At 41.8% G+C, this 25,467-nt stretch overlaps 1 protein-coding gene across 1 annotated transcript in view; it reads left to right on the top strand.

Annotated features, from left to right (window-relative positions):
• The window catches only part of ecpas (Ecm29 proteasome adaptor and scaffold), a 28,538-nt gene that overhangs the window by 1,780 nt on the left and 1,291 nt on the right, over positions 1-25,467 (top strand). The window contains exons 3-47 of the mRNA XM_084046337.1: positions 2,912-3,028; positions 3,236-3,354; positions 4,283-4,432; positions 4,776-4,947; positions 5,263-5,402; positions 5,695-5,773; positions 5,886-6,005; positions 6,215-6,300; positions 6,419-6,494; positions 6,600-6,649; positions 6,747-6,813; positions 7,126-7,248; positions 7,390-7,493; positions 7,866-7,989; positions 8,271-8,351; positions 8,746-8,962; positions 9,188-9,279; positions 10,042-10,176; positions 10,306-10,450; positions 10,675-10,847; positions 11,063-11,164; positions 12,412-12,535; positions 12,953-13,104; positions 13,818-13,872; positions 13,990-14,104; positions 14,881-14,949; positions 15,222-15,339; positions 15,685-15,852; positions 16,250-16,329; positions 16,505-16,610; positions 17,852-17,899; positions 18,230-18,348; positions 18,836-18,986; positions 19,210-19,275; positions 19,680-19,769; positions 20,051-20,117; positions 20,638-20,729; positions 21,510-21,576; positions 21,748-21,945; positions 22,218-22,429; positions 22,774-22,817; positions 22,938-23,130; positions 23,407-23,554; positions 24,139-24,244; positions 24,671-24,759. Coding sequence (XP_083902463.1) covers positions 2,912-3,028; positions 3,236-3,354; positions 4,283-4,432; positions 4,776-4,947; positions 5,263-5,402; positions 5,695-5,773; positions 5,886-6,005; positions 6,215-6,300; positions 6,419-6,494; positions 6,600-6,649; positions 6,747-6,813; positions 7,126-7,248; positions 7,390-7,493; positions 7,866-7,989; positions 8,271-8,351; positions 8,746-8,962; positions 9,188-9,279; positions 10,042-10,176; positions 10,306-10,450; positions 10,675-10,847; positions 11,063-11,164; positions 12,412-12,535; positions 12,953-13,104; positions 13,818-13,872; positions 13,990-14,104; positions 14,881-14,949; positions 15,222-15,339; positions 15,685-15,852; positions 16,250-16,329; positions 16,505-16,610; positions 17,852-17,899; positions 18,230-18,348; positions 18,836-18,986; positions 19,210-19,275; positions 19,680-19,769; positions 20,051-20,117; positions 20,638-20,729; positions 21,510-21,576; positions 21,748-21,945; positions 22,218-22,429; positions 22,774-22,817; positions 22,938-23,130; positions 23,407-23,554; positions 24,139-24,244; positions 24,671-24,759 — 5,149 coding nt within the window. The remainder of the gene's footprint in view (positions 1-2,911; positions 3,029-3,235; positions 3,355-4,282; positions 4,433-4,775; positions 4,948-5,262; positions 5,403-5,694; positions 5,774-5,885; positions 6,006-6,214; positions 6,301-6,418; positions 6,495-6,599; positions 6,650-6,746; positions 6,814-7,125; positions 7,249-7,389; positions 7,494-7,865; positions 7,990-8,270; positions 8,352-8,745; positions 8,963-9,187; positions 9,280-10,041; positions 10,177-10,305; positions 10,451-10,674; positions 10,848-11,062; positions 11,165-12,411; positions 12,536-12,952; positions 13,105-13,817; positions 13,873-13,989; positions 14,105-14,880; positions 14,950-15,221; positions 15,340-15,684; positions 15,853-16,249; positions 16,330-16,504; positions 16,611-17,851; positions 17,900-18,229; positions 18,349-18,835; positions 18,987-19,209; positions 19,276-19,679; positions 19,770-20,050; positions 20,118-20,637; positions 20,730-21,509; positions 21,577-21,747; positions 21,946-22,217; positions 22,430-22,773; positions 22,818-22,937; positions 23,131-23,406; positions 23,555-24,138; positions 24,245-24,670; positions 24,760-25,467) is intronic.

Raw genomic sequence — 25,467 nt, 5'->3', positions numbered from 1 at the left:
AGCGGCCGTTTGGGAACCAGAAGGTTCCCGGTTCGATCCCCTGCTCCTCCAGACTACATTTCAAAGTGTCCTAGAGCAAGACAGTGTCTGAGCCCCTAACTGCTCCAAATGAGCAGGTTGGTGCCTTGCATGGTTGCCTCAGTATGTGTGAATGGCTGGATGTAACGCACATTGTAAAGCGCTTTGGAAAAGCAGACCAACAATTACCATTCATTCATCCCAATTTGAAACCTGGAACCCATTTCTGATAATGTATTGGAGGAGATGGTTAAAGTCAGTGCTCCTCGAGTTTCTCTTAACGAGGCCGATGGGAAATCATTCCGCTTGGTTATGCTTGGCAGGACACATTTTCATAGTACTTGGAGGCCAGTCTATAACGTCACTTGTTCTATGACGTCGTATTGATGACATCAGCGATCTTCATAAATGGGCATGACAATTTCATGCCCATTTATGAAGATCCCCTTACATTTAATGTAAGGGAAACGATGACAGACAGACGTATAGAAAAAACGCTGGCCTTTTCCGACCCAGCTCCCACTCCCATGGCAAGGTTGAAGTCGATTGGTCAGGTGGCTCTCATACGTGGGGACACACAGACAGACCGAGACACACAGAGATTTTGTGCATTTATAGATATACTAGACCGGAGCCTGGCCTTCCCGGGAACGATGCAAGTCGGGGAAAAATGCAAGTTGGGAATGCATGCCCCATTGCCCCACCCGGTTATGAAATACTCGTACCAGTTGTTTGTCAGAGTACCTTTTGTACCCGTCTGTCTGTGTCCCTTTTTATGCCCATACATGGGGATCTCTGGATATGCCTGTCTGTTTGCCTGTGTCTATTTTATAGCCATGTACACTAAGGTTGGGCGAATATATCGGCAGTCGGCGATTGGATGAGTCCAATCGTCAAATGTTTTTATTAGGGTTTTTTTCGGACGATAGTTGACTTTTTCTTTTGCAAAATATATCCTAATGGTCTGCCTCCTCGAGAATTAAACTCTTCAAATATAGCCAAATTAAATGGAAAGCGCAATACAAAGCGTGCACGAAATGTTAATCAATTTGGGCCATTCTAATAATGATTGATGATGATGAAGGCAAGGCGCTTGCCTTCATCATCATTATTTCTGAAGGCGCTTGCCTTCATCATCATTATTTCTGACGAGTCTAGGCTACAAAACTCAGTCCCCTCCCCAGTAGGTAGGCTACTGAATGGAGTGGAGGAGAGCAGGAAGGAAATTTGGCGGAAGGAAGGAAAGGAGGAAAGAGGGAATAGTTTTGCTTTCTACTGTACGTTTGATGATAGCTGTATATATATTTTTATATAAACGAAATTGAAACTAAAGCTCCAGTTTCTGCAAATCTTCGCTGTGCATTTGCAAGCTTGATGACGCAGTAACGCGTGTCCCCCGGTCTCACAAGATCAAGCACTTGATTCTTAACTTTTGCTGTCAAGTCTGGATATTAAAACTTGCGTCAGCTTATGTTTATATCACCAGTCAATCAATGCGATTTGAAATGTGAATTCACTCGCGACCCCACGTGCACTGCAAGTCCCTTTAGTTACAGGGGAGGGCGGCCCGGACGGGTGATTTATCCCGCAGCACCACGATTTATTATGTCCGAATATAAAAAAAGTTAACTTGGATGGGTGTGTTTCGCCACATCGTTGCTGCAAACTGAGGTAGGCTTCTCTGCTTCAACTTCACTTCATCTCCTAGCCTGTGATCTTAGCTTAGTCCTAAAATAATATCCTATGGAAGTGATTTACAATTGATTTACAATTATCTGTTGTCTAAACAACTTTGGTCAGTGAGAGAGTGAGATTGGTGCATGGCAGCAGAAATACAGTCATGCCGTCTCGTCTCGTTTTTTCATTGACCCGACACTGCACGTGTTACAGCCGAATGTATACTCCGTCGTATGACGGAGTTGTGCACCGAAAATAGCAGATCTACAAGCTCACAATGCGTCATGTCCGCGATGCGTTGTGAGCTTGTAGATTGCTATTTCTGACACGCGACCCGCTGTACGGCGAAGTATAACTCGAGCTTAAAGGACTGGGGAGCTGTTCTCACATTATTGCTTTTCTACGAATATATCCTCAATCGACGATTTTTGGGCCGGCGATGGCCGATATCGCCCAACCTTAAAGTACACTGTACGGAGATCTCTGTATCTGTCTGTCCATGTCCCTTTTATGCCAGCAGTATATGCCATATGGGTATGGCCATATCGGTCGGATCATCGGTTCTGAACAATTGGATCTCCATATATGCCTATATATGGGCAGATCCGACCGACTCAATACCGGGCACTTCTGAGCTCATTTATAATATAGGATAGACAGACTAAGGCTAGGCCATGCCCATTTTGAATGATGCCTGTCGGGAACACATGCCCCTCCAGTTGTGCAATACCCATTGTACCAGTTGTACCCCTTGTACTCGTCATCAGAGTACTTAGGGCCGTATCTTGCCCTATCCTTTTGGGCATTTCTTACTAAAATAGTTCAAATAGCCGATCTACAAGCTCAGGTGTCGATGTAGATCGACTATTTTCACTATTAAAAAAAAATCGATGTAAAAAATGGCATGATAGGGCCTTTTATCCATTTATCATAGCACTTGGAGGCCAGTCTATGACGTCAGTACTATGATGTACACAATAGGTAGTAGGGGACCCTGTTTCATCTCTCAGCTAAGGGGTCCTTGGTCTGAAAAATGTTGAGCCCTGCTCTATAACAATGATTATTATGGGAATATAGAGCTTTTACTTTTTTTGTTTAGTTTTTTTACAAAACATATTACACCACCTTTAAGCTACAATTTGTTTGCCCGCAATTGTTGATTTTAGATATGCCAGTACATACATAGTCTGACTATACTTCATGTCCTCTCTGCTAGGTAATGGAATTGTTGGTCCACTTGAACAAGAGGATAAAGAGCCGACCCAAGATTCAACTTCCAGTAGAAACTCTGCTAGTGCAGTACCAAGATCCTGCAGCTGCATCCTTTGTTACAGTAAGAATGTGTTTTTATACCGTAGCTCAATTAAATCCAGATGTTTTGACCTAGATTACAATAATCACGTTTTTACTTTTGGAATAGCAGTATCAGATATATAGCAGTTCGCTTTTAATTTAATAGTAACGTTCATAATCAGCATGCTAACCGGTCAGCACAAGTATGTCCTGCCACTTTATACGGAATATCTTTTTCTTTTTTCAGAATTTCACCATCATCTATATCAAGATAGGTTACCCTCGTCTGGAGGTTGGCAAACAGTGTGAACTTGCCCCCACCCTGCTCACTGCCATGGAGGGCAAGCCTCAGCCACAGCAGGACAGGTGAGGACATGCACACAGACACAGCATGTGAGAATCATTTTTGACATGACAATTTATTATCAAGCATTTTTTGTGGTGTGGCCGTAGGCCAAGCTGCCTTGAACAGGGTATGACAGATTATACAGTATGCTGTGTATATACTGTGTATAGATATACTGTAGAAAGGTCCCCTCAAAAGTAAACCAATAATGGCTCATGCTGCTTGGTGCTTGATGTCATAAAACAGGAGCACATTTGGCCATGAAAGCCTGAAATGCCTGGTGAAGTGAAACTTACGAAGAGCATGAAAGTTGAGACGTAGTTGAAAATCTAGGCATATATCTAGTTATGTAATATCAACAAATTTATTTTGAAGCACTTAACACATTGGGTGCCAGGTTTTTTAAAAAACAGAGTACACTGAGTGCCAGGGTTTTTTGACCATTTTTTAGGAGCCGAGATACAGGCTTTTGAAGTCATAAGTTAACCAGAAAATGGATTGGAGTCAAAATCTTCGGAAAATGATATCTCCTGGTGCTTAGATTGTAAAAAAAAAAAAAAAATTGGAAAAATTTTAATTTTTTTTTTTTCAAAAATTATTTTTTTTCAAAAACCGTATATATACGGTTTTGGCACTCCGTGTAAGTATTGCAAAAAACGTATATATACGGTTTTGGCACCCAATGTGTTAATGGCGAAATAGAGAAATAGCAATCTTTTTAAAACAAAGTTAGCCATTTCCATTTGGCCAAATAAGACACAATAGACCGTCACCACCGCACTAGGACATGTACTCATGCCTTTTTTGGATTTGTGTCTTGTTTTTTAATAGTCTTGTTTTGATTTGTTTGGGTTCATACTCGGTTTAATAAATCCCTGAAACCACTTAATTTCCCTCTGCATTGCTGTTTTCTAATCTAATCCCTCTACAAATTATTTGTTTTCTTAGTTTGATGCACCTGCTGATCCCCACACTCTACCATATGAAGTACCCCGCTGACCCCTCCAAGAATGCCTCCCCCTTCATCCTGGTAGAGAGACCAAAGACAGTGCAACTACTGCTGGAGTTCATGCTCGATGTCCTACTGATGCCCTACGGGTAGGCACTGGACTTCTGCATTGATTTCTCGTAAGACAAAGAGCAGCCTTGTGTATGAAATGCCCAAAAGCACAATAGGGAAAGCTACTTAAGCTGGTTGTCGCTTTCATCCAGGTCAGTGAAGTTGTATAAAGGAGACCAGTGGAGCATGTCATGTTTATCAAGATGCATCTGTAAATGTTGTTGGAGTTGCAGTCTGTAGGTTTTGTTAATGATTGTAGCCCTTAAACGGTTTCAACAGAGTGTGTGTGTGTATGTGTGTATATATATGTGTTTGTGTATATATATATAAAATCATTTTTTATTGAGGCCCTCTGACCTACTTTAATTCTGAATCCCTCAGGTTTGTGCTGAATGAATCCCCCACTCGCCCTGCTCCCTCCTCCCCCCAGGGAAGCACTGGAGCAGTGGTGGCCGCTGGCCAAGGTCTCCCCCAGCCACCCCCAGGGATGAGTGTCTATGCTGCCAAAAGGGTGATTGGAGAAGCCCAGTGGAGTGCTGAGCAGCTGGAACAGGTAGCCCACCGTACATGAGTCAGGAAAATGAGCAGGCGACGTGGAACGTGAAATTGTTTTGGCAAGGTCTTTGATGTGATGTAAGCGTATATCTATGGCTGCAAATAATGATCATTTTCTTAATAGATTTTGTTTTCAGTTAATCTGCTTAATTTAGACCGTAAAATGATGGTGAAAATAGGTAATGAAGTACAAATGTATTGTGTGCAAATGTAACTAATTGGACCCTTACATTTGTATTTTGTACACTTGTACTGTGTAATTGTCTGTCTGTCTGTCTGTCTGTATGAATGTGTGTCTGTGTCATCATGTCAGTGTAAGTTGGGCATAGTGAAGTTCATTGAGGCAGAGCAGGTTCCAGAGGTGGAGACAGTGGTGCATTTAGTGGTTGCCTCCAGTGACACTCGACACAGCGTTGCCACTGCTGCGGATCTGGAGCTGAAGAGCAAACAGAGGTAGGAGGAAAAATCAACTAATCTTTTCGGCCTCTCGTTGGCATATGCATGTACAGTATGTATATATATATATATATTAATGAACACAAATATGTATGATGGGTGAGAGAATGCTGGCACTGAGCCAAATTCAATAAGTATCCTAAAATACATTTGCTGATGTGGGTTTTGTCATAACCTTTATTGTGGATATAGCTTTTCCAAGAGATGTTAATATCACAGTGGGTAAGGGATGATGTCAAATGAGACTCCATAAATAAATAGTGGCCAATGTACTCATTTTATTTTCTAGCCTCGTTGATTGGAACAATCCTGCGATCATCAACAAGATGTACAAAGTCTACCTGGGAGATATTCCTCTCAAAACTAAGGTTTGCAACTCTTCTCATTGTTCTCGACACATTGTCACCGTATTTAAAGGTAACTTTCATGTAGTTTGAATATAGTTTTATAGAATGCACTAAGTATGTGTGGATGTTCTAGGGGGCCACTGTGAAGCAAGAGCTGAAACATGAGCCAGTGAGCACCAGAGTCAAACTCAAGATCCTGCCACATCTTCTACGGTCACGTCTAGCAGCAGAATGCTTCCCTGCCAATATACAGGTTGTGTGTGTGTGTGTGTGTGTGAGAGAGCATGGGCATGTTTGTTTACGTAGACACACATCTAGTTATTTCCTTTTCTTTTTTTTCCCCCGGTAGGGAAATGTCTCTGAATGCTTCTGTTGTTGTAGTTTTGTGCATTTATTTTGTCTGCCTTATTACCTTAAATTATGCCACGTAAATTATAACTACTTTCCTTGGGTCCCTCCCAGGTTGTGTATGATGGTCTGTTTGGAGCCAACACCAACAACAAACTGTTGTCTCTCACTCTGCAATTTGTGCATCACATCTGCATGGTGTAAGAAAACGTTGCCCTTCTCCATTCTCTGGAAATATCCTGGGGAATCTCCACAATGTTTCATTACATGTACAGTAGGTATTTCATTCTGAAGGGTAATATTCCCTCTCTGTTTCAGCTGTCCTGACACCAACAAACCTCTGGGCTTGATGCTGCTCAATGGTCTTACCAAGCTCATTAACGAATACAAGGAGGTAAAGACTGTCTGCCTGTACCACAATACATAATAACAAATAACATTTAATCTTATTTCATAGTGTAACAGTTGATGTTGTAACTTGTAAAACGTAATGTTGCAGGATCCCAAGTTGCTGTGTGTTGCATACTCTGCTGTTGGGAAGCTAGCAAGGTATCAGTGAAATACCAATGTAATTGTTCTTGAAATGGGTCAGCTTGGTGGGATGAGACTTGATGATTTGTGCCATTTTCTGCTCCCTCTCACTTAGCCGCATGCCCCAGCTGTTCACAAAGGATATAGCATTAGTCCAGCAATTCTTTGAGTCCATGTGCAAGGTGGGTTAAAGATGCATCTCTTGAGAATCAGGCTTTCTTTCATCTTGGAACTACAACACAATATAATCAGCACATTTCAATTATTAAACACCCTCTTATTATATGATCCTTTTTGTGTGTAATATTAGTTGAGTAAGGTTAAACGACCCTTTAGTCTAGCCTAGTTGGGTCCCATGTAATTGTTTTTTTGCCTATGATGTTTTTATGCCATGCTTTTAAACCCTGTAGCACTTCGAAGTGCGTTATAAATAAAATGCATTATTATTATTAAATGGGTGTCTGTCAATGGTATTTCCTAATAAACATCTCCAGGAGGAGCCGGACGTTCGTCTGGCCATTCAGGAAGCTCTGTCCATGATGGTAGGAGCATATGCCAACCTGCAGGGGGCACTGCTCACTCTGATGGAGGCCCTTGTGGCTGCATACATAGGGAAGGTAGGCAGACTTAAGAATGTTTTAAATGGTACAAACACATTTGAGTTAAAATAGGTTATTATTTTGGAATATGTGAACTGCTCGTATTATTCTGTATGTATATATTGTATGATGATAATGTGTCATTATGTCTTTGGTCAGCCCGAAGTGCAGGTTCGTCAGGTGGCCATGAAGTTTGCCAGCACAGTGTTTGCACCTGATCATGTGACCTCTAGATACCTGCTGCTATTGGCTGCCGGAGATCCGTAAGTCCCAAACTAAGTTCTATACAGAAGAATAAACTAAATCCACCTTATTTATACTATTATCCTTAATATTTTATAAATGTATGATCACCAGGTCATTCATGGTTGCCTGAGGTTATCTGAGGGCATCACCATGAAGGCCTGGGTGTTTTCTTTTTCTTTTTACACATAAAAACTATGCAGCAACGGTGATGGCCATGTTTGACATGCTGATTCACAGCGACGTTGATCTGATCTGAAAAGCAATTTGTTTATTTCATAATTCATAATAGTCATAATTACATTATTATTCCATAATTCATGTAAGGATGAGGCTGAGTTATGATGTTAAGTAGAGTAAGAAATGAGTAGTACTTGTGCTCTGCCTTCCAGGAGAGAGGAGGTGTCTGCGGAGGCCCAAAAGGTACTGAGGGCTGTTAAAACCAAGAGCCCGGAGAAGGAGGGGTCAAAACCAATGCCTTCCTTCACTGAGATGGTGGCCTACATCCAGGAGAAGGTTAGGAGCTTAAGCCTAAGTTATACTTGGTTACTCGCACGGGTGACGTGCACAAAAAATAGCCCACCTACAAGATCTACAAACGTCGTGAGTTTGTAGATCTGCTATTTTCAGTCCTAGACACGGCGCGCAACCAAGGATAAATCAGGCATTAGCCTTATTCCAAAGTCTTTTGTCATACAGTACTTTCAGCTATATTACACCCTGATTAAGAGTTATCTCCACTATTTCTTCAAAGATTTTCCCACATCATCTCTCTCGTTTGATCTTCTCATTATCAGGCAGTTCAGAGGATGAAAACGCCAGCAAAGTACATTGTTGGAACCTCCACTCTTCCCTTCAACCCATCTGCATTTGGAGAGGTAAGAATTCATTTTTGATACACATAGATCCTATTATACTATACTTGTTGCTTTGTCGACTGATTTTATTAACTTATATTCAGTTCCATTCATGCTTAATGGAAAGGAAAGTTGCTTACCGGTAGTAAGCAACTTTCTCGATATATTCTCTTCAGACACCCTCTCACCCCTAGCGTTTCTTTATCAGAAACTAAGTAGCCTTGCCCATAGGTCACAATGTATCAGTACTTGTTGCCTATTTAGTGATGTCAGCAGTTTATTTTTATTCAACTAGACGTTTTTATACCACGGCCCCATATTATGAGGGATTTTTTTTTAGCGCTGAACTAGAGGTTCAGGCCGATACGCGACCCTCACACCTTGCTCCACCTCTTTTCCTCTCACTGTTACACAGATCATGCTATACCTGAGGATGTGTCTAGCCTACAGTGCCGGTGCCACACCCATGTCAAAAAGCCTGGTAGACATGCAGGACGATGCACCCGCCATCGGCCGCTACGTCCACACACTGCTGACCTCTGAAACCCAGACGCTTGGGTCAAAGGGCAGCGAGGCCAACCCTGTACACGTCTACATTGACCTGCTGCAGCAGCTACTGTCTGCCATAGGAGGTAATTCTGTTTATTTTATTATTTTAGGGGTGCACTGGAGACGTAGCTGTTGTAGTTCTTTTATCCATACAAGATGAATACAGTGGCTTAAAATGTTGGTCTACATTAAGTGTGTGAAATGCATGTGGCATTAGTCAGTACACTCATATGTAACATGTTGCAGTATGTGTACTGAAAGGAGAATTTTATTCTGTGAACTATTTATTCTTTATGATCTTTCAACAGGAATCCCAGTTATGTACTGTCTTCTAGAGGTGGTGTCTGGCTGCCCAGAGAAGCTGGCTCCAAGATTTGTTGAAAAAATTGACTGGATTAAAGTGAGTATTTTTGTCTCACTGTACCTCACTTAAACTGAGTTCAGGTTTATTGGAAAACATGCAGGTTTGCGTGGTCATAGTACTCAATACAGATAAGGTTATTGTAAAAAGATTTGTACATTCTGAGTGGACTGTTGCTCCACCTCAAAGAGGTATTTATTGGAGAAACCTGGAACACCAATGCAGTATGGATGCAGGGTGAGCTTCTGTGACTACAGTCTGCTACGTTGTCCGTCCATTTTGTGAGAGTATTTAGTGAAATAAAAGACAGAAATAGAGACAGACCAAAAGAGAGCAAGAGATATTAAGCGATTGAATGAGACAGAAAGAGAGGGAGGGGGATAGTAAGAGAGGGAACAAAAGAGGGAGGGGGAGAGTGACATTGCATTTCCAAGTGAATCTTGTAACCTTAGTGTGCTCTTTTTGACTACTGAAACCTTGCAACCCTGCTAAAACCATGTGTCCATATTTTGAGTCATATACTGACATCATAGATGACTGATGTTACAGGCTGACCACATGAAATCTGAGATCCACCTTTTCACATGTTTTATATTTCTTGAAATATTTAATCTTTTTTTATATTAAGAAGCTGACACAGATGACTCACTCCCTCTAACAAGAATCTATATCTAGAAGTCAAAATGTCAGTCAGAAAATGCGGATTCCGATGATTACAAAAAACATTAATTATCAGTTCCGATAATCCAGTGATTCTCAATGTGGGTTAAGGCTAATGCTGAATGTTGCTTACCTTTCCAGAGTCTGATGAACACAAACAAGGAGGACATGAGGGAGCTAGCAGCCCAACTGTATGCTGTGGTCGTCTCCACCATGTCTGGGAATGAGCTGAAGACTGCTGTGCACAACCTGGTCAAGATCACTAAAGACAACCATGTACGCATGCAATATCTCTTGTACACATCTCTTCACAAACAGAAATGTCTTAGGGAAGCATTGTATTCATGGATATGTTTAACTGTATGCTAAGATATGCATCTTTATGGGTTTCGTTGAACCTTTCAGAGCCCTGAGACTCAGCATGGGGCCATCATGGCACTGGGCTACATGGTGGGAAGGTACATGAGTAAGAAGAAGGCTGTAGATCTGCAAATGAATACCACACCCCAGGGGGACGATGAGCTTGTCGCCATGGCCACCAAGACAATCGGTAATTACATGATGATTTGTCATAAATACAGCATCCCTGAATGAGGCAGTTCTGTGATTACAGTCCCAGATGATTTACTGGGCATGTAATGAATCCTATTGATGGAGCTACTCCAAATTTCCATTATTTCAAATTGAATTTAGCTGATTTGAAATGCTTTATATGAACCCAAAACTAGAGAAAATGTAATGTTTCAAGTCATAATGCGTGTGTCTGTCTCCAAGGTTCCTTTCTGGATAGCAGTAGTGCAATACTGGCTGTAGCAGCATGTACAGCGCTGGGGGAAATTGGACGTAACGGGCCCCTATTGGTCCCCTCAGAGGGTGAGGGCTTCACCAAACTGGCCGTCGTAGACAACCTCCTGGCTCGCATCCCCTCTGGAAAGGAGAGCACCAAGGTAACCAGGGGCCATACAGGAAACCATACAGGAAATGTGTACTTTCATTCTAGATACTGTAAATAAATGACAAGTACATGTATTTTGTAAGTATAATCTCAAAACACGGGCAAAGTCATTGTCATTTAGTTTTTGCTCAACACAAAAAGAAAAGTCAATATACTGTACCATTATGTTATTATTTAAACTTACTGTTTGTGTCTGTATGTTTGCAGATGAAGGAGCGATCCATCCAGACCTTGGGATACCTCCCTGTGGGAGATGTGGACTTTCCCCATCAAAAGAAGCTACTGCAGGGACTCATGGACTCTGTGGAGGTACAGTACAGTATTCAACTCATTGACTGACTGGATAACAGTACGGCATTTCTGCTAGTTAAAATAAATTAAAAAAAAGTAAAGATATTTTAAAATATATTTTCGTGAACGGAAATGACGACTGGATGCCAGCTTCCTGCCTCGGCTTTCGGGAGGTGTAGTTCCAGACTATATAGCATAGGGAGATTGTGGAATAGTTGTCTGGCTACGCGAGACTGCATCAAGGATACACTCATAAGAGAAACACTCATAATCTTCTCTATAATATTAAAACATGCACATGATTTGAAAATAATTACACACTACAGGATTTTAACAGTTGTGTTCTTGCCACATATCGACAAGCCTCAGGTGTCCAACGCACCCATAACAGGTTGTTTCGATTGGTCGCCATGTCCAAAGTCCTCCGGACCCCACTTTGAGAACCACTGCTCTAATTCGATTGTTAAGACGTGACGTTGCGCCCCGCTAGAATAACTTCCGGGTCCAAGTGTTTTAATGTTAATAATAATAATGTTAAATCATAATAATAAATAAATACTTTGTACTTCTATGATATTAGCATTAAGACCCTTATTAACCCTCAATGGTTCATTTCTGAAAAAGGAGGTTATTGTAAAAAGATTTACGGGTTCCAACATGTTGTTTACAATGAAGAGTGGACGGCGCTGGTGCCTTTTGGACCCGGACGTGACATCGGACTACAAAATTACGTCAGACTTAAGAACCGAATAGACCCAGCCGATGTTTCGGTGTGGCCAATATATCAGCCATTATTAGTCTTTATTGACTTGTCTCTTTCAGTCGCGTGCCACTCCTGCCGTGCCCCTCGGATAGTAGTGACATAATCAGATAAATAACAAACATGTTTGATAAACGGGCAGCCCCTATCATCTGTAAGCAGATTTGGAAGTTTAAGATTGTATCCTTGAACCCCTCACACTACAGGATAATTTGGGAAGATAATCAGCTTATGGCTGTGGCATTATCTCAAAGGAAGTGATGTTTCTTTTGATTTTGTTTTTGTTTACACCCATATCATACTTGTCCCTCGGTCTTCATAGACTTGGCCTCAATTCTTTATATGAATACCTTCTACACAGGGACTATCTTGTGTTTATTACATCCAGACATTGTTATTGTTTTATTTAGCAAATCCCCACAGCAATTAGCTTGCCTCAATAGATTGACAATGTATCATTGATTTGACATCTAACAAACATACACAACTCCCCATCCTCTCTCAGGCTAAGCAGGTTGAGCTGCAGTTTACAGTTGGAGAGGCCATCACCAGTGGTGCCATAGGAAGCCGCTCTGGAGCCGCCAGGGACCCGTGGACCTGCACTGAGGATCAATATAGCCCACCACAAAGTAAGGACCGTCTCGCACAAGCATTTAGAATATTGTACACACAGTAAAACAGCTCGTCTTAGAGCCACACACTATTAGAAACAAACATTTAGTTGGCCAATATAAGCCTTGGTATTAGTCCACTTGAACCCTAGCGTCTGTTCTGCATGTTAGGCAAATATTCTGAGAAAATAGCTCATCTAAAAGCTCACAATAATAATGCATTGCATTGTGAGCTTGTAAACTATTTTCACCAAAGAGATTTGGCATATAGGGTAAAAAGGAGGGGACCAATTATAGACCCCTTGGATTAATACATTAAAGTCTGCCATACCAACCCTGACGAAAAAGGATAGCGGGATAAGGTATGGCATATTTATTTAATTAGCAGCTGAACAGTGTTTTTTGTATCAGGAATGCTCTTTCTCTTCTATGCAGTGTCAGATGTGAAGAGCAATGATGTGGTGCCGTGGGTCCTCAACTCCATTCTGTCAAAGTACATACCCAGTCAGAACCCACATGTCCGACAAGCAGCCTGCATCTGGCTGCTCTCTATGGTCAAGAAACTCAGCCATCACAAGCAGATCAAGGTACCCAGGTGGAGGTCAGGGGCTCAGAAGAACCCATTAAGACCTGAGACCGATTCTACTAATGCCTTCTAAATCAGTAGTTCTCGCACTTCAAAAATGTTCAAAAATAGCAGATGTTCAAGCTCGCTGCGCGGCACGAAAGTGGCGTGTCGTGAGCTTGTATATCTGCTATTTTTGAATAGCCAACGCAAAAATCTAAAATGACACAGATGCTTTCCCTGTTTTAATGAGCTAACCACATGAATCCCTTGCATCCCTATTCTGGGCATGTCATAATAGATGAACATTCCACAAAATAGCTGATGTGTGAGCTTGTAGATCAGCTATTGTCAGCGAAGAGATTTGATGTAGAGGGATAAAAGGATGGGTCAAAGTATATACCCCTGGGGGACCAGGGGTATATACAGGGACAATGAAGAATATAGGGTACAGTAGTTAATAGCTGGTCTTAAAGTTCAAGGGTTTAGCTTTGTCCAAGTCAGTTTGCACACGCATTTCTTTTTGCCGTTGTTGCTGCCAGACAGACAGTTTGCTAACCACTTTCAACCTATTTTGGCCTGGTCATTATAGACGAAAGTTATTTTTTGTTGTTGTTTTTAAGTCACAATTTTCAAAGATTGCCAAGAAATTGCAGCTGTGATTTTAATAGTGGTTGGATCATCATTCTGGTCTTTGTATTCATCATGCTTTATGCCCTCTTTCCTGTCTTCCAGTCCAGCCTGAAGGAGATTCAGACAGCGTTCATCTCCAATCTCTCGGACCCCGATGGTGAGATGATGATCCAGTCTGAAATCCACAATCGACTATTTCTGCCATTATTTGCATCCGTGAAATGTATAGAAACAAGCTTTTAACCGCCTTCTTTCTGGCCCTCCTCTGGTTCAGAATTGAGTCAGGATGTGGCATCAAAAGGTCTGGGCCTGGTCTATGAGATGGGAGGAGAAGGGGACCAGCAGGAACTGGTGTCCACCCTGGTGGAAACACTCATGACTGGCAAGAGGTGATGGAGAGGACAGAGGATTGTGGCTATTTGCAGTATCAACTCTAATGTAGTTGTTCTCAAACCTTTTCATGTCAAGGACCCCCAAATTGATATGTATTTGGCTGCAGACCCCCATCTAAAAATGTTTTGTGCCAGCGACCCCCAGAAGAGAAGATTTGTGTTAAAAAATATCAAAATTATTCAAATCTTTCCAACATTTTTCCAAATGTTTTCAAAAATAGCAGATCTACAAGCTTGTAGATCTGCTATTTTGAGAACCACTTCTCTATCAGAGTTTCGGTGTGGCCACTATATTAGCCATTATTAGACTTTATTGACATCTGTATCGGCAATTACACAGCCGGTGTGTCTCTAATTTGGGCATGTCATAGGTGAAACATTTTTAAAAAATGGCCGATATATAAGCTCAGCGTGTCGCAACACAAGGTGTTGTGAGCTTGTAGATTTTTTTTTTCTTTTTTCACATTCTGGAATAGGGCTTAAGTGGTAAAATAATTAAAGTTTGTGTTTGAGAAGATTTAACATATGACCCAGGCCCTATATGCAAAAAAATAACATAATCAAGTTTTTGAAATGTATCAGAAAATGTTGAAATTTATCGGTCAAAGGAATTTTAACTATACACACATCGACTGTGGCTGCTGGGCTAAAAAGGCGTACATTTAAAGAGGTAGAGCCTGCACACCAAAACGGTAAAAAGATTGGTCAAAACATCAGTAATCTGAAGGGGGATGAGGAATGATGTGATGTCTAATTGGTTTCTTTCCAAACAGAGTGAAGCATGCCGTATCAGGCGACACAGAGGTGTTCCAAGGGGAAGCTTTGGGGAAAGCACCAGACGGGTCAGTCATTCCCCACCAGAATTCATTCTTCCCATTCCAAATAATGTGCATAACACATTTATTTACACCAAGGGAGTTTTAATAAGAACCCAGGCATTAAATTGATCATATTCATCTCATGTCATACTTGCATACTTACTAACGTTAGAGAAAAATGGCTGCCGGGTCAATATGTTCAATGAGAGTTTGGCTTTTGTTATGTACTGTAAGTACATCTCATGAGGCTGTAGTTGATCGCCAGTCTTTTTTTTTTGTCTCACGGTTCATGGCAGACAAGGCTTGTCCACATACAAGGAGCTTTGCTCATTGGCCAGCGACCTCAACCAACCAGATCTGGTCTACAAGTTCATGAACTTGGCCAATCACCATGCCATGTGGAACTCCCGCAAGGTACCGTTATTCATGTGAATATCAGTATGAGGTGCTCAATCACTGTTTGTGCGTGACGTGTGTCTGTCTAAACACGTAAACAAAAAAGGAAAGGTAGTGCTTTTAACACTCATGACCTGAAACAGGGACTTAACAACAATTTCAATTTCTGTCAGCCTATAGGAGGGAAGTAGTGGACCAGAGAAATCAGTTTGGTACTAGAGGTTCAAGTGCTCCATTTAGATTTTCGCTGAACATTTAATTTCACTCAAAACAGGCCCATATGGTATTTCTAGTTACTAATAAGGCCTGTACTTATAACTGTTCATTCGACGTGACTCACCTGCTGTCCTCTGTGTTTTCCAGGGAGCAGCATTTGGGTTCCACATCATAGCTGCGAAAGCTGGAGAACAGCTGACCCCCTACCTTCCCCAGCTGATCCCCCGACTCTACCGCTACCAGTTTGACCCAAACATTGCCATCCGCCAGGCCATGACCAGCATCTGGGACGCACTGGTCAAAGACAAAACCCTGGTAGGAGCTGATGGAGATCTAATATACGCACAATACACACACTCAGTGCTTCTCAAACCTTTTATTTCAAGGACCCCCATAACTCTGAGAGTGTACAAATGGAACCGAATAGACCTGTGGGAACCAAATGGATTCTTACGGGTCCAAGGGACCATTTGGTTCACTTTGTACACTCTCAGAGTTACAGACCTGTAAGGGTGCATGTAGAACACTCTCAGGGAACACTGAGGGTCCCTGGACCCCACTTGCAGAACCACTGCACACACTCACACTTGATGAAACGGTGTTCCCTTATATAATAATATTCCTGCACATGGTCTTGATGTACTCTTGACTTGGTTTAGGATAAAGTCCCTCATAAGAATGGTGCGTACTTGTTTGTGCTGACGTGTTTCAGGTGGATAAGTACCTGAAGGAGATTCTGCAGGACGTCCTCCTTAACCTGACCAGTAACACCTGGAGAGTACGAGAATCCAGGTGCAGTATTATCAATTCCCAACACTCTGAGGACACAAAAGGTCCTCATCAATCTTTGCCAGAGCAGACAAAAATAATTAAACTCTGCATATAATACCATTGTGTAGTGAGCTGAAATAATAAATAATTATTATTATTTTTGTTTTTTTGGCAATTGACGCATTCTTCCTTCCAGCTGCTTGGCCCTAAACGACCTGATCCGTGGCCGTCAGGCTGATGACATCATCGACCACTTGGCAGAGATGTGGGAGACACTGTTCAGAGTACTGGATGACATCAAGGTCTGTATTCCCCACACATAGACGTTACTAGTCAGAGAAAATAACGCCATACAGTACATGACTGATTAACCACTTGAACCCCAGCATCCATATTCTGGGGGAATATTAGAGATTTGGTGTAGACAGAAAAAAGTGGTTCAAGTACAGAGCCAACTTGGGTCCATTTTACTACAGTAAGGCTAGAGGGTTTAAGTGGTTAACTCTCAATTAACTCAAGGTTCACTCAAGGAGAGATAGTCTCCTCTTGCTTTCATCGTCGTTTGTTCTGCTGTTGCAAGAAGGAGCTTCAAACTGACAAACAGATGCAGCCTAGGCATAGTTTCAACTTTTGTTTGGAGGTTCAGAAAATAAAAGGGGATATGGCTTTTACAAGCGTCAACTAATAAATGAAATGGGATTAGAAAGGCCTGGCCTATGCTATTCTTAACATTCTCAAAATATTAATGTGCGTACATAACCAGGAGGAAAATGCTCATGTGGAGTATGAGACATTATTTAATTATTTTCTCTCTCTCTCACACACACTCGCACAGCCCCCCTCCCTCTCTCACTGTCCCCTGGGTCGAACAAACACATCCACAATGTAGGCTATAATTAGAATCCATCTACCATTAATTATCCAAACACACCTGCATATACTGTATGGGTGGACGGTGAAGAAATCAGCCACAGCTGATTACACACCCTGTAGCCACAGCTACAGGCCATGGAATTTCTTTCTTCATACACGCAATAACAAAAGCCTTCCAGCGCCTCCTTAACCTGCCTTGCTTTATGCCTTTCATTAGATATTGTTAGATTCCCAGTTGTTGATTGTGCCATATAACAGAGAAAATGTGAATCAAATGGAACCAAAACCATGACGGGAAGAAAATGTAATGAGATCTGAGTTGTGATATTACATGAAACTAATGCAAATGTTTTAAACAATAAATACAACAGAAATTAAACTAACAGAAGTATATTTCAGACCTGTGGTGATTGGAAAACCATTGCTTTGATGGAACACCAGCCACACATTTGAGTGTAGTGGAATCTTTCCCATGATGCTCGCTCTCTTTATGATTAAAAATCAGTTTAACTTTTGTATGATATTTATCATATACATGTATCTGTAGTAAAATGCTCTGCTGATGTTTTCAGGTTCATGTTTATATGGTATTTATCATATACATATATCTGTAGTTTAGTGCTCTACTGATGTATGTTCATTCTGACCATGTTGTGTGGCTGTATTTCAGGAGTCTGTGAGGAAGGCTGCAGACATTGCACTGAAAACACTCAGTAAGGTAAGGCTGTGTTTCTATTTACAAGTGTGTGTCTGTGTAGTAAGACTTAAGAGGCTAATCAGACTAATGAATTTAGTTGATTATTAAAGAAATCCCAATAAATAAATAAATGTGCGTCAATGTGTTGATTTTTATCAAATATATATATACATAAATATATATATATATATATTGTTTTTATTATCAATTAATCAAGCGTTATTGATAGAATAATCACAAAGAAGATGATTGATAGTTGCAGCCCTAGTCATTACAAGTGTGCGTGTGTGGTGCCCAATGCCCATCCGAGTGTAATGTCTACTTTACTCTCTCTTTCTGTGTCGGTTCCAGGTGTGTACTCGTATGTGTGAATCTACGGGTGCTGCAGCCCAGAGAACCGTAGCAGTAATGTTACCAACCCTGCTGGACAAAGGCATTGTCAGCAGCGTTCCAGAGGTCCGCGCACTCAGGTAGCTTCAGGTTTCTGTCATATCGCTTCATAGCTAGAACCCATCTCTCTCCATCTTCCTCTCTGTTTCCTGGAGTCTCTCACTCTCTGACTGTCTCACCGTCTTTAATTGTTTGTTTTTGTTGCATTTGTGGTCCTATGATTTTCCTCTCTAGGAAGTGTTAAATGCAGTGACCTAAGTGCGCTAGGAATTGTGTGGACTCAAAAAGCTTTTTTGTCTTTTATGCAATGACCAAAGTGTGTTGTTTTTTGACTGATACAACTACTCTTAATTTCTAGATAGTTCTAAATGCAGTGACCAAATTTGTATAATCATGCATAATAATGCATAATAAGTATGCTATGTCTTGTTTAGACGGATACAACTTGCTATGGTATCTGACTTGTTTTCCCGTTCATGTATTGTATGTCTTTTATGGACGGTTGGATGGAAGCCAAGGCTATTGGGGATCCATCTAAAAAACTAATAAACGTTCTCCCTCCCTCAGCATTCAGACCCTGGTGAAGGTCAGTAAGACGGCTGGTGCCAGGCTGAAACCCCACACCCCTCGGCTGATCCCAGCCCTGCTGGAGGCCCTCAGCACCCTGGAGCCCCAGGTCCTCAACTACCTCAGTCTCCGAGCTACAGAGCAGGAGAAGGTAAACCTTGAGACATTGTATGTGTTGTATGAAGTTAACATGTTCCTTAAATGACATGTATTGCTCTGTTTGTGTTTTGTGTTTCTGGTGGATGTATGGCCCCGGAACTATTTCCTAACGGACAAATAAAGAATCTATCTATGTCCTGTGCTATGTTGTCGTTTGCCAGCATCTCATCACTACAGGTGTTTTTCATCTGTTTTGACTCTTGCTTTACCCCCAGAGTGCCATGGATGCAGCTAGGCTGAGTGCTGCCAAGTCCTCCCCCATGATGGAGACCATTAACATGGTAAAAATATATAATTGTTATAGCTGTTAGCTTTTAGCATTTTCTTTGGGCTTTTTGTACCCATTTTTATAATTTAAGTTACATGAAATCATTTTCCAGTTTGTTGGTTTTTACAGTGGTGTACATTTGTGGTGTACAAAGTACATTTTCTCAAGTACTGTACTTAAGTACAATTTTGAGGTGTTTTTACTTTACTGGAGTATTTCCAATTTGCTGTACTTTTACTTCTACTCCACTACACCTAAATTGTATTTCTAAATTGCAGTATTGATACTTTTACTCAAAACATTTTGTACTTTTTCCACCACTGGGTTTTTCAAACAGAACCTTGCAAAATAAAGAAGTAAAGAATACATCTTTAGTTCTTTCTCTAAGATATCTCCCGTATGTGTTTGTGACACTAGTGTCTCCAGCATCTGGATGTGTCTGTCCTTGGAGAGCTGGTCCCCAGGCTCTGTGAGCTGCTCAAGAGTGGAGTGGGACTAGGAACCAAGGTACACATACCTAAGCCTGATTTGCACTTCCTTGTACCACTGTGTTATTTGCCGAAAACAGACGATCCACAAGATCTCAACATGTCTCATCGGGATGCGATGAGAGCTTGTGGATTGGCTATTTTCACAATTAAGCATTTCACTAATTCTTTGCTCATAGACTTTCTTCCAGTCCCCTTTCTGTCTCGTACCTCCGTCCACCTACCATCTGTATGTAAAGATGCAGTGCACTGTGAGTCATGTTATTCCCTCTGTATTCATTTGCCTCTATCCCTCCATAGGGTGGTTGTGCCAGTGTCATTGTTTCCCTCACAGTGCAGTGTCCCCAAGACCTCACCCCATACTCAGGTACTACTGCACAACTGTGCCAATACAATTGGTCTTTCTTGAGACTGTTTAACCACCAAAATTTGGCGAAAATAGCAGATCTAAAGACTCGCAACAGATGCCGAAAATAGCACATCTAAAAACGGATTTCCCTAGTACTTCCGTATGTCTGTGCGAAACAATATAATCTTTGTAGCATATAATGGCATGTGATTCTATATTGTTTCAGATGACATGGAACTGATATACAATATAACTGAATTGGCTGAATTTATTTTATATTCAAGTCACGCTGTGAATGAAATTACACATTCTAGCAGCGAGGCTACAGCAGCCGTACGTCGCTGATCACATGACCAAAAAAAGAACGACTCTGCGGTTCTAGGCAACACAGACGGGGGAGGGGACTTTTTCTTATTAACACACATCAGGTCTAAGGTATATAAATGACATAGTTTAATGTTGAAAATGAGTGGTATTCTGCTTTAAGGGATTAACATATACTGTCTGTGCACTGGTGTGTTTGATGTTGCTGCTGTAGGTAAACTGATGAGTGCCCTGCTGAATGGCATCCATGACAGGAGCAGTGTGGTGCAGAAAGCTTTTGCCTTCGCTCTGGGCCACCTGGTCAGGGTAAGCATGGCTTTACACAAACACTACTTACCACGGGTCATAGTCACATGGTGGCCATTTTGCTTTTACGCCTATACCAAGCCCCCAGGACCGCAGGGTTTAGTGAAGCTGCAGTGTCCTGGTGGTTAAATCTAGTATGGCAAGACTTCTGCATTTAATACGCTACTGTGCTGCGCATGCTTCTATCACCTGAAACGCTAGTACGCCTGCTCTGTGACTAAAATGTTTTTGGTCAAATGCGGAAGAGGAGGGTACTTTCGTGTGCTTCATGCGCTGGGTGAGCAACTTAATTGAAATGAACCCCTGAAGTTATCACCACCATGGTTTCCCACCACAGATTTCCAATGGAATCTTTGCATTGGGTTTTGCATAAATGAAGAAACTAAGCTCTGTAGCATACAATAGACATGTTTTCAAATGTTTTGTTTGATAAGATGATCTCAAACAAACTTATGATTTTTGAACCACACAGGCAGTAATGGCTGCAATACGCACGGTTGAGATATTAACAGGTACAATTAATGTTGGAGAATGAACCCCTCTTAGGCTTATGTCAACCAAAGTCCTTATTTTATGCATAAATTGAAAAAACCCTATGGCATTAAAACACACACACACACACACACACACACACACACACACACACACACACACACACACACACACACACACACACACACACACACACACACACACAGAAATATTATAGATTCACCTCTGACTTCTACAGACTGTAGCACTCTACAATCTAAAAAAAACTTTTTTCTCTCCCCAAATCAGACTGCCAAGGACAGCAGTGTAGAAAAACTACTACTGAAGCTCAATACCTGGTACCTGGAGAAAGAGGGTGAGAGGACACGAACACAGGTTCATCCCATATAAACATGGAAGCAGATGAAATGAGCTGTAGCCAATGCCTGATTTATATTTGGTTGTGCACCGTGTCACGCACTGAAAATAGCCAATCGACACCGGCGGGCGAAGTGAACCGTGACTTGATTTTCCCGTCTCCCCCCAGACCCGGTGTATAAGTCGTCGTGCGCACAGACTATGCACGCCATCAGCCATTACAGTCCGGATGTGCTGAAGAGCCATGCTGGAGTGGGACTGCCCCTGGCCTTCCTGGGCATGCACCAGGCTCCAGGCCCAGAGGAGGAGAAGGGAGAGTGCCACGATGCCACGCTGTTTACCGAGGTGTGGCAGGAGAATGTCCCAGGTAAGCCTCGTTTATTTACATTGTCGTATGGTGGTGTTGCTCGCCGAAAATAGCAGACCTACACGTCACATTTGTTTTTTTTAAAGATATTACGATGTAACATTTTCAAAATGTTTGGCACGTGATTTGGTGTAGAGGGAAAAAAGGAGCTTAACAAACAGAGCCCTGGGGGACCCAGGTCAACAAAGTATATAGGGTACAGTATAAGTGTTAATGTATGATGAATTGATGATCGTGACTTGATGTGTGTGTGTGTTTGCTTTGACCACCAGGAAGCTTTGGAGGCATCAGGCTTTACATGACAGAGCTGATTGCTATTACCCAGAAGGCTTTGACGTCCCAGTCCTGGAAGATGAAGGCTCAAGGCGCCGCTGCCATGGCGACTGTAGCAAAGGAACAGACGGGCTCTTTGGTGGCACCACACCTTGGCATGGTGCTGACCGCTCTGATGCAGGGACTGTCTGGACGCACATGGGCGGGCAAGGTCATAACTGCTAATTAGTTTTTCATGGGAAGCACTTTTAGGGGTGCAACAGATGCTGAGTCGGCAAAGAGGCCGTCTGGGAGTCAGAAGGCCCCCGGTTCGTCCCTGTCTCGCCCAGTCTATGTGTTGAAGTGTCCCTGATCACTGTATCAATAGTGCCCACTGCTCTTAATATTTATGATGGATAAATGCAGAGGACATATTTCACATATGTGCATAATGTACATTGACAGAAAATACGCCAAAGGAGTGGGGTCGGAATTATTATTATTGTTATTGTTGTTGTTGATGTTAAATAGTCAAGTGAGTTAACAAACTGACTTATGCCTTTTGATTTCCTCTAGGAGGAGCTGTTGAAAGCCATTGGGTCAGTGGTATCCAAGTGCAGGTATGTGTCTTTCACAATACGTTTATCTACTAAGACATTACCTTATCTAATCTTGGAAGACTTACTTGTTGTGTATATACTGTCATTTTATACATGGTTTACATTGTTTTCCCACTGTAGCTCTGAGCTGCAGAAGCCCTGTCCAGGCCAGCCCACCATCTCTGAGGTGTTGGCAGTGGTGCTGAAGGAGTGCTGCAAGGAGAGCTTGGTGTACAAGATGGCCGGCCTGCGCTGTGCAGGAGATGTGCTGCACAGCAGCCAGGAGGACCGCTTCAGCGAAATGGCCCAGATTCTCATCCCTCTTATCAAGAAGGTAACGGACATAAACACTGGTGCAGATAATACTACAAGTAGTCCTTAAAAACATGGTCATGATGTGGACCAATTGTACATCACAGTTCAATCATATATATTCACACCCTTTTTCTTACCTGTAATATTTTAACTTCATTTTTTAAATCTCTATTATTATCTTGTTACATTGTATTGTTAGTAGTCATTGCAGAACATGCCGCACCTACATTTCGCTGCTTGTACCTTTAGGAGTGAGTGACAAACAAACCCCCTCTTGATTCTTGACTTCTGACAGAACTGCCCAGAGAGTGGCGGCGTGTCCCCGAGGTCCCTGGAAGAGGAGGGTGATGGAGATAAGAAGGACAGGGAGCTGCAAACGGAAGCTCTGCTCTGTGCCTTCGACACGCTGGGAAAGTCCTGGCCCAAGAATCCACAAACCCAAGGTAAACCTACAGCTAATTCCACAGAATAGTACTTGGATGGCCCTCAGAACCCAGTCCAAATGAACAGTTGACCAGTAGAACAAGGACAGACAGTTGCATATTTCTATGCTATACAATATCGGTATTTATAACTTGACACATGGATTAAAGTTATCAGTCGCCTCAACTGATTCCATAGAAGCCAGCATGTCTTCATGGAAGCATGTTGCACAGCGAAAATAACCTATCTACCTATTTTCGGTTATTATTTTAAGATTGGAGCATTTGAAGTGGCCAAACTAGCAATATGTTCAGAAGCATCTTACATAAAACCCTAATGGTCTTGGATATTTCATAAAAGCAAAGGTTAAAGCCTCAATCTGGGATTTCTTCACCTGGTTGGCGACATGTAGAACAGCAGGAACAATATTACTAAATCATCATCATTTAACATATTGTGTTAATTGGTGTGTTAATCCTTTAGCACTGTTTCACAAATTGCACATCATGACTTGGCCATACAAAATGTTTCACTCGTGAGATTCTATTTAGCTTTAATCCATGTGAACGGTGTCCTTAAACATTGCTCATTTGTCTCTATGCAGCTCGTTACCAGGTGGAGGTGTGCACGCTGATGTGTGAGAAGCTCAGGCTGAGCACCTGGAAGGTCCAGCTGGGAGTTCTACAGTCTCTGAAGGCATACATCCAGGGGTACGTCATAGAAATGACAATGTTCAATTTTTAATCACAATTAATGGCTTTAATGCTTGTAAGCCGGTGTGTTCTTTTGCCTAGGAGCTTTTATCTGTTTAGATAGTTGATAGGTTTGATGTCTACCTGCTGTCCTAGTTTTCTGTTTTACTCAACAACTTCCCACTGTTGTTGGGTGACTAGGGCAGTGGTTCTCAAACTTTTTAATTTCAAGGACCCCCATTTCTGTATTAATTATATTTGTTAATCCACATTGGCGCTCTTGAAGGATGACTGTTGTTTTTTAAATTGCCAATAAAGTATTCCATCTATATAGTTTAGTATGCATTAGGCCTCCGACCCCCATAAGACTTAAGAGTGTACAAAATGGAACCCCCTCAAGGACACGTCTTGTTGAGTTTTGAATTGAATGTTTTGTCTTTGTAGGCTGTTGCTGCTCGAGAAGGGCTATCAAGATTCTAATGCACTATCTCAGATCCTCACAGAGACCTGCGCTGCTCTTACATACCCTCTAGGTATGACTGCTAGCAATTTTACACACACTATCTTCTGCATTAATCACTTAGATGATCTACAGGCTCAAAATGCGTTGCAAGTATGCAACACAACGGGTTGTGAACTTGTAGATCTACTTTTTTGGCGAAGTTATACAGTGTAGAGGGGAAAAAGGAGGGGAGTATATAGCCCTAGGTGACTTGAATGATTTATTGTTACAGAGAAAAATGCATATACATTAACATGCCGTGTATTTGTACATATCTGTCAAAAGGATAACGTTTTTTTTCCAACGTGGTCCTTTGAGTGCAAATGTCTGTGTAAACCGTGTTAAAACTTTAAAGGCTAGGCGTGCTCAACTCAAAGAGCTTTAAGGCCAATTTCTGATTGGAGCGGCAAGTGTTGAACAACATGGTGCACAAAGAAAAATAATTGTTGCGTATGATGTCTGCATTTGGTGTTGCGCACCTCTGGAAAAATGAAACGTCACAGACACTTCATAAAATGTCGGATACTCTTGAAACCACCTGAACATTTCCTTATTTACATTTTGGTGAGGATGTTGGTGAGTCGCAGACGGTATGAATGCTCAAATCTCAGAACATAGTGAGACACGTAGTGCGACACATTGCTCGACTCTTGTCGCTCAAAGCATAAATTGGCTTTAAGAGGTCAAACCGGGTGCAGGTTCTTGACAACATGAACAACAATGGAACCATTCCACACTC

This window comes from Gymnoscopelus microlampas (genome assembly GCF_963454915.1).
Source record: "Gymnoscopelus microlampas genome assembly, chromosome: 2".
Lineage (NCBI taxonomy): Eukaryota > Metazoa > Chordata > Actinopteri > Myctophiformes > Myctophidae > Gymnoscopelus > Gymnoscopelus microlampas.
Note: the sequence above shows the minus strand (reverse complement) of the source record. Positions and strands in the feature narration are given on the sequence as shown.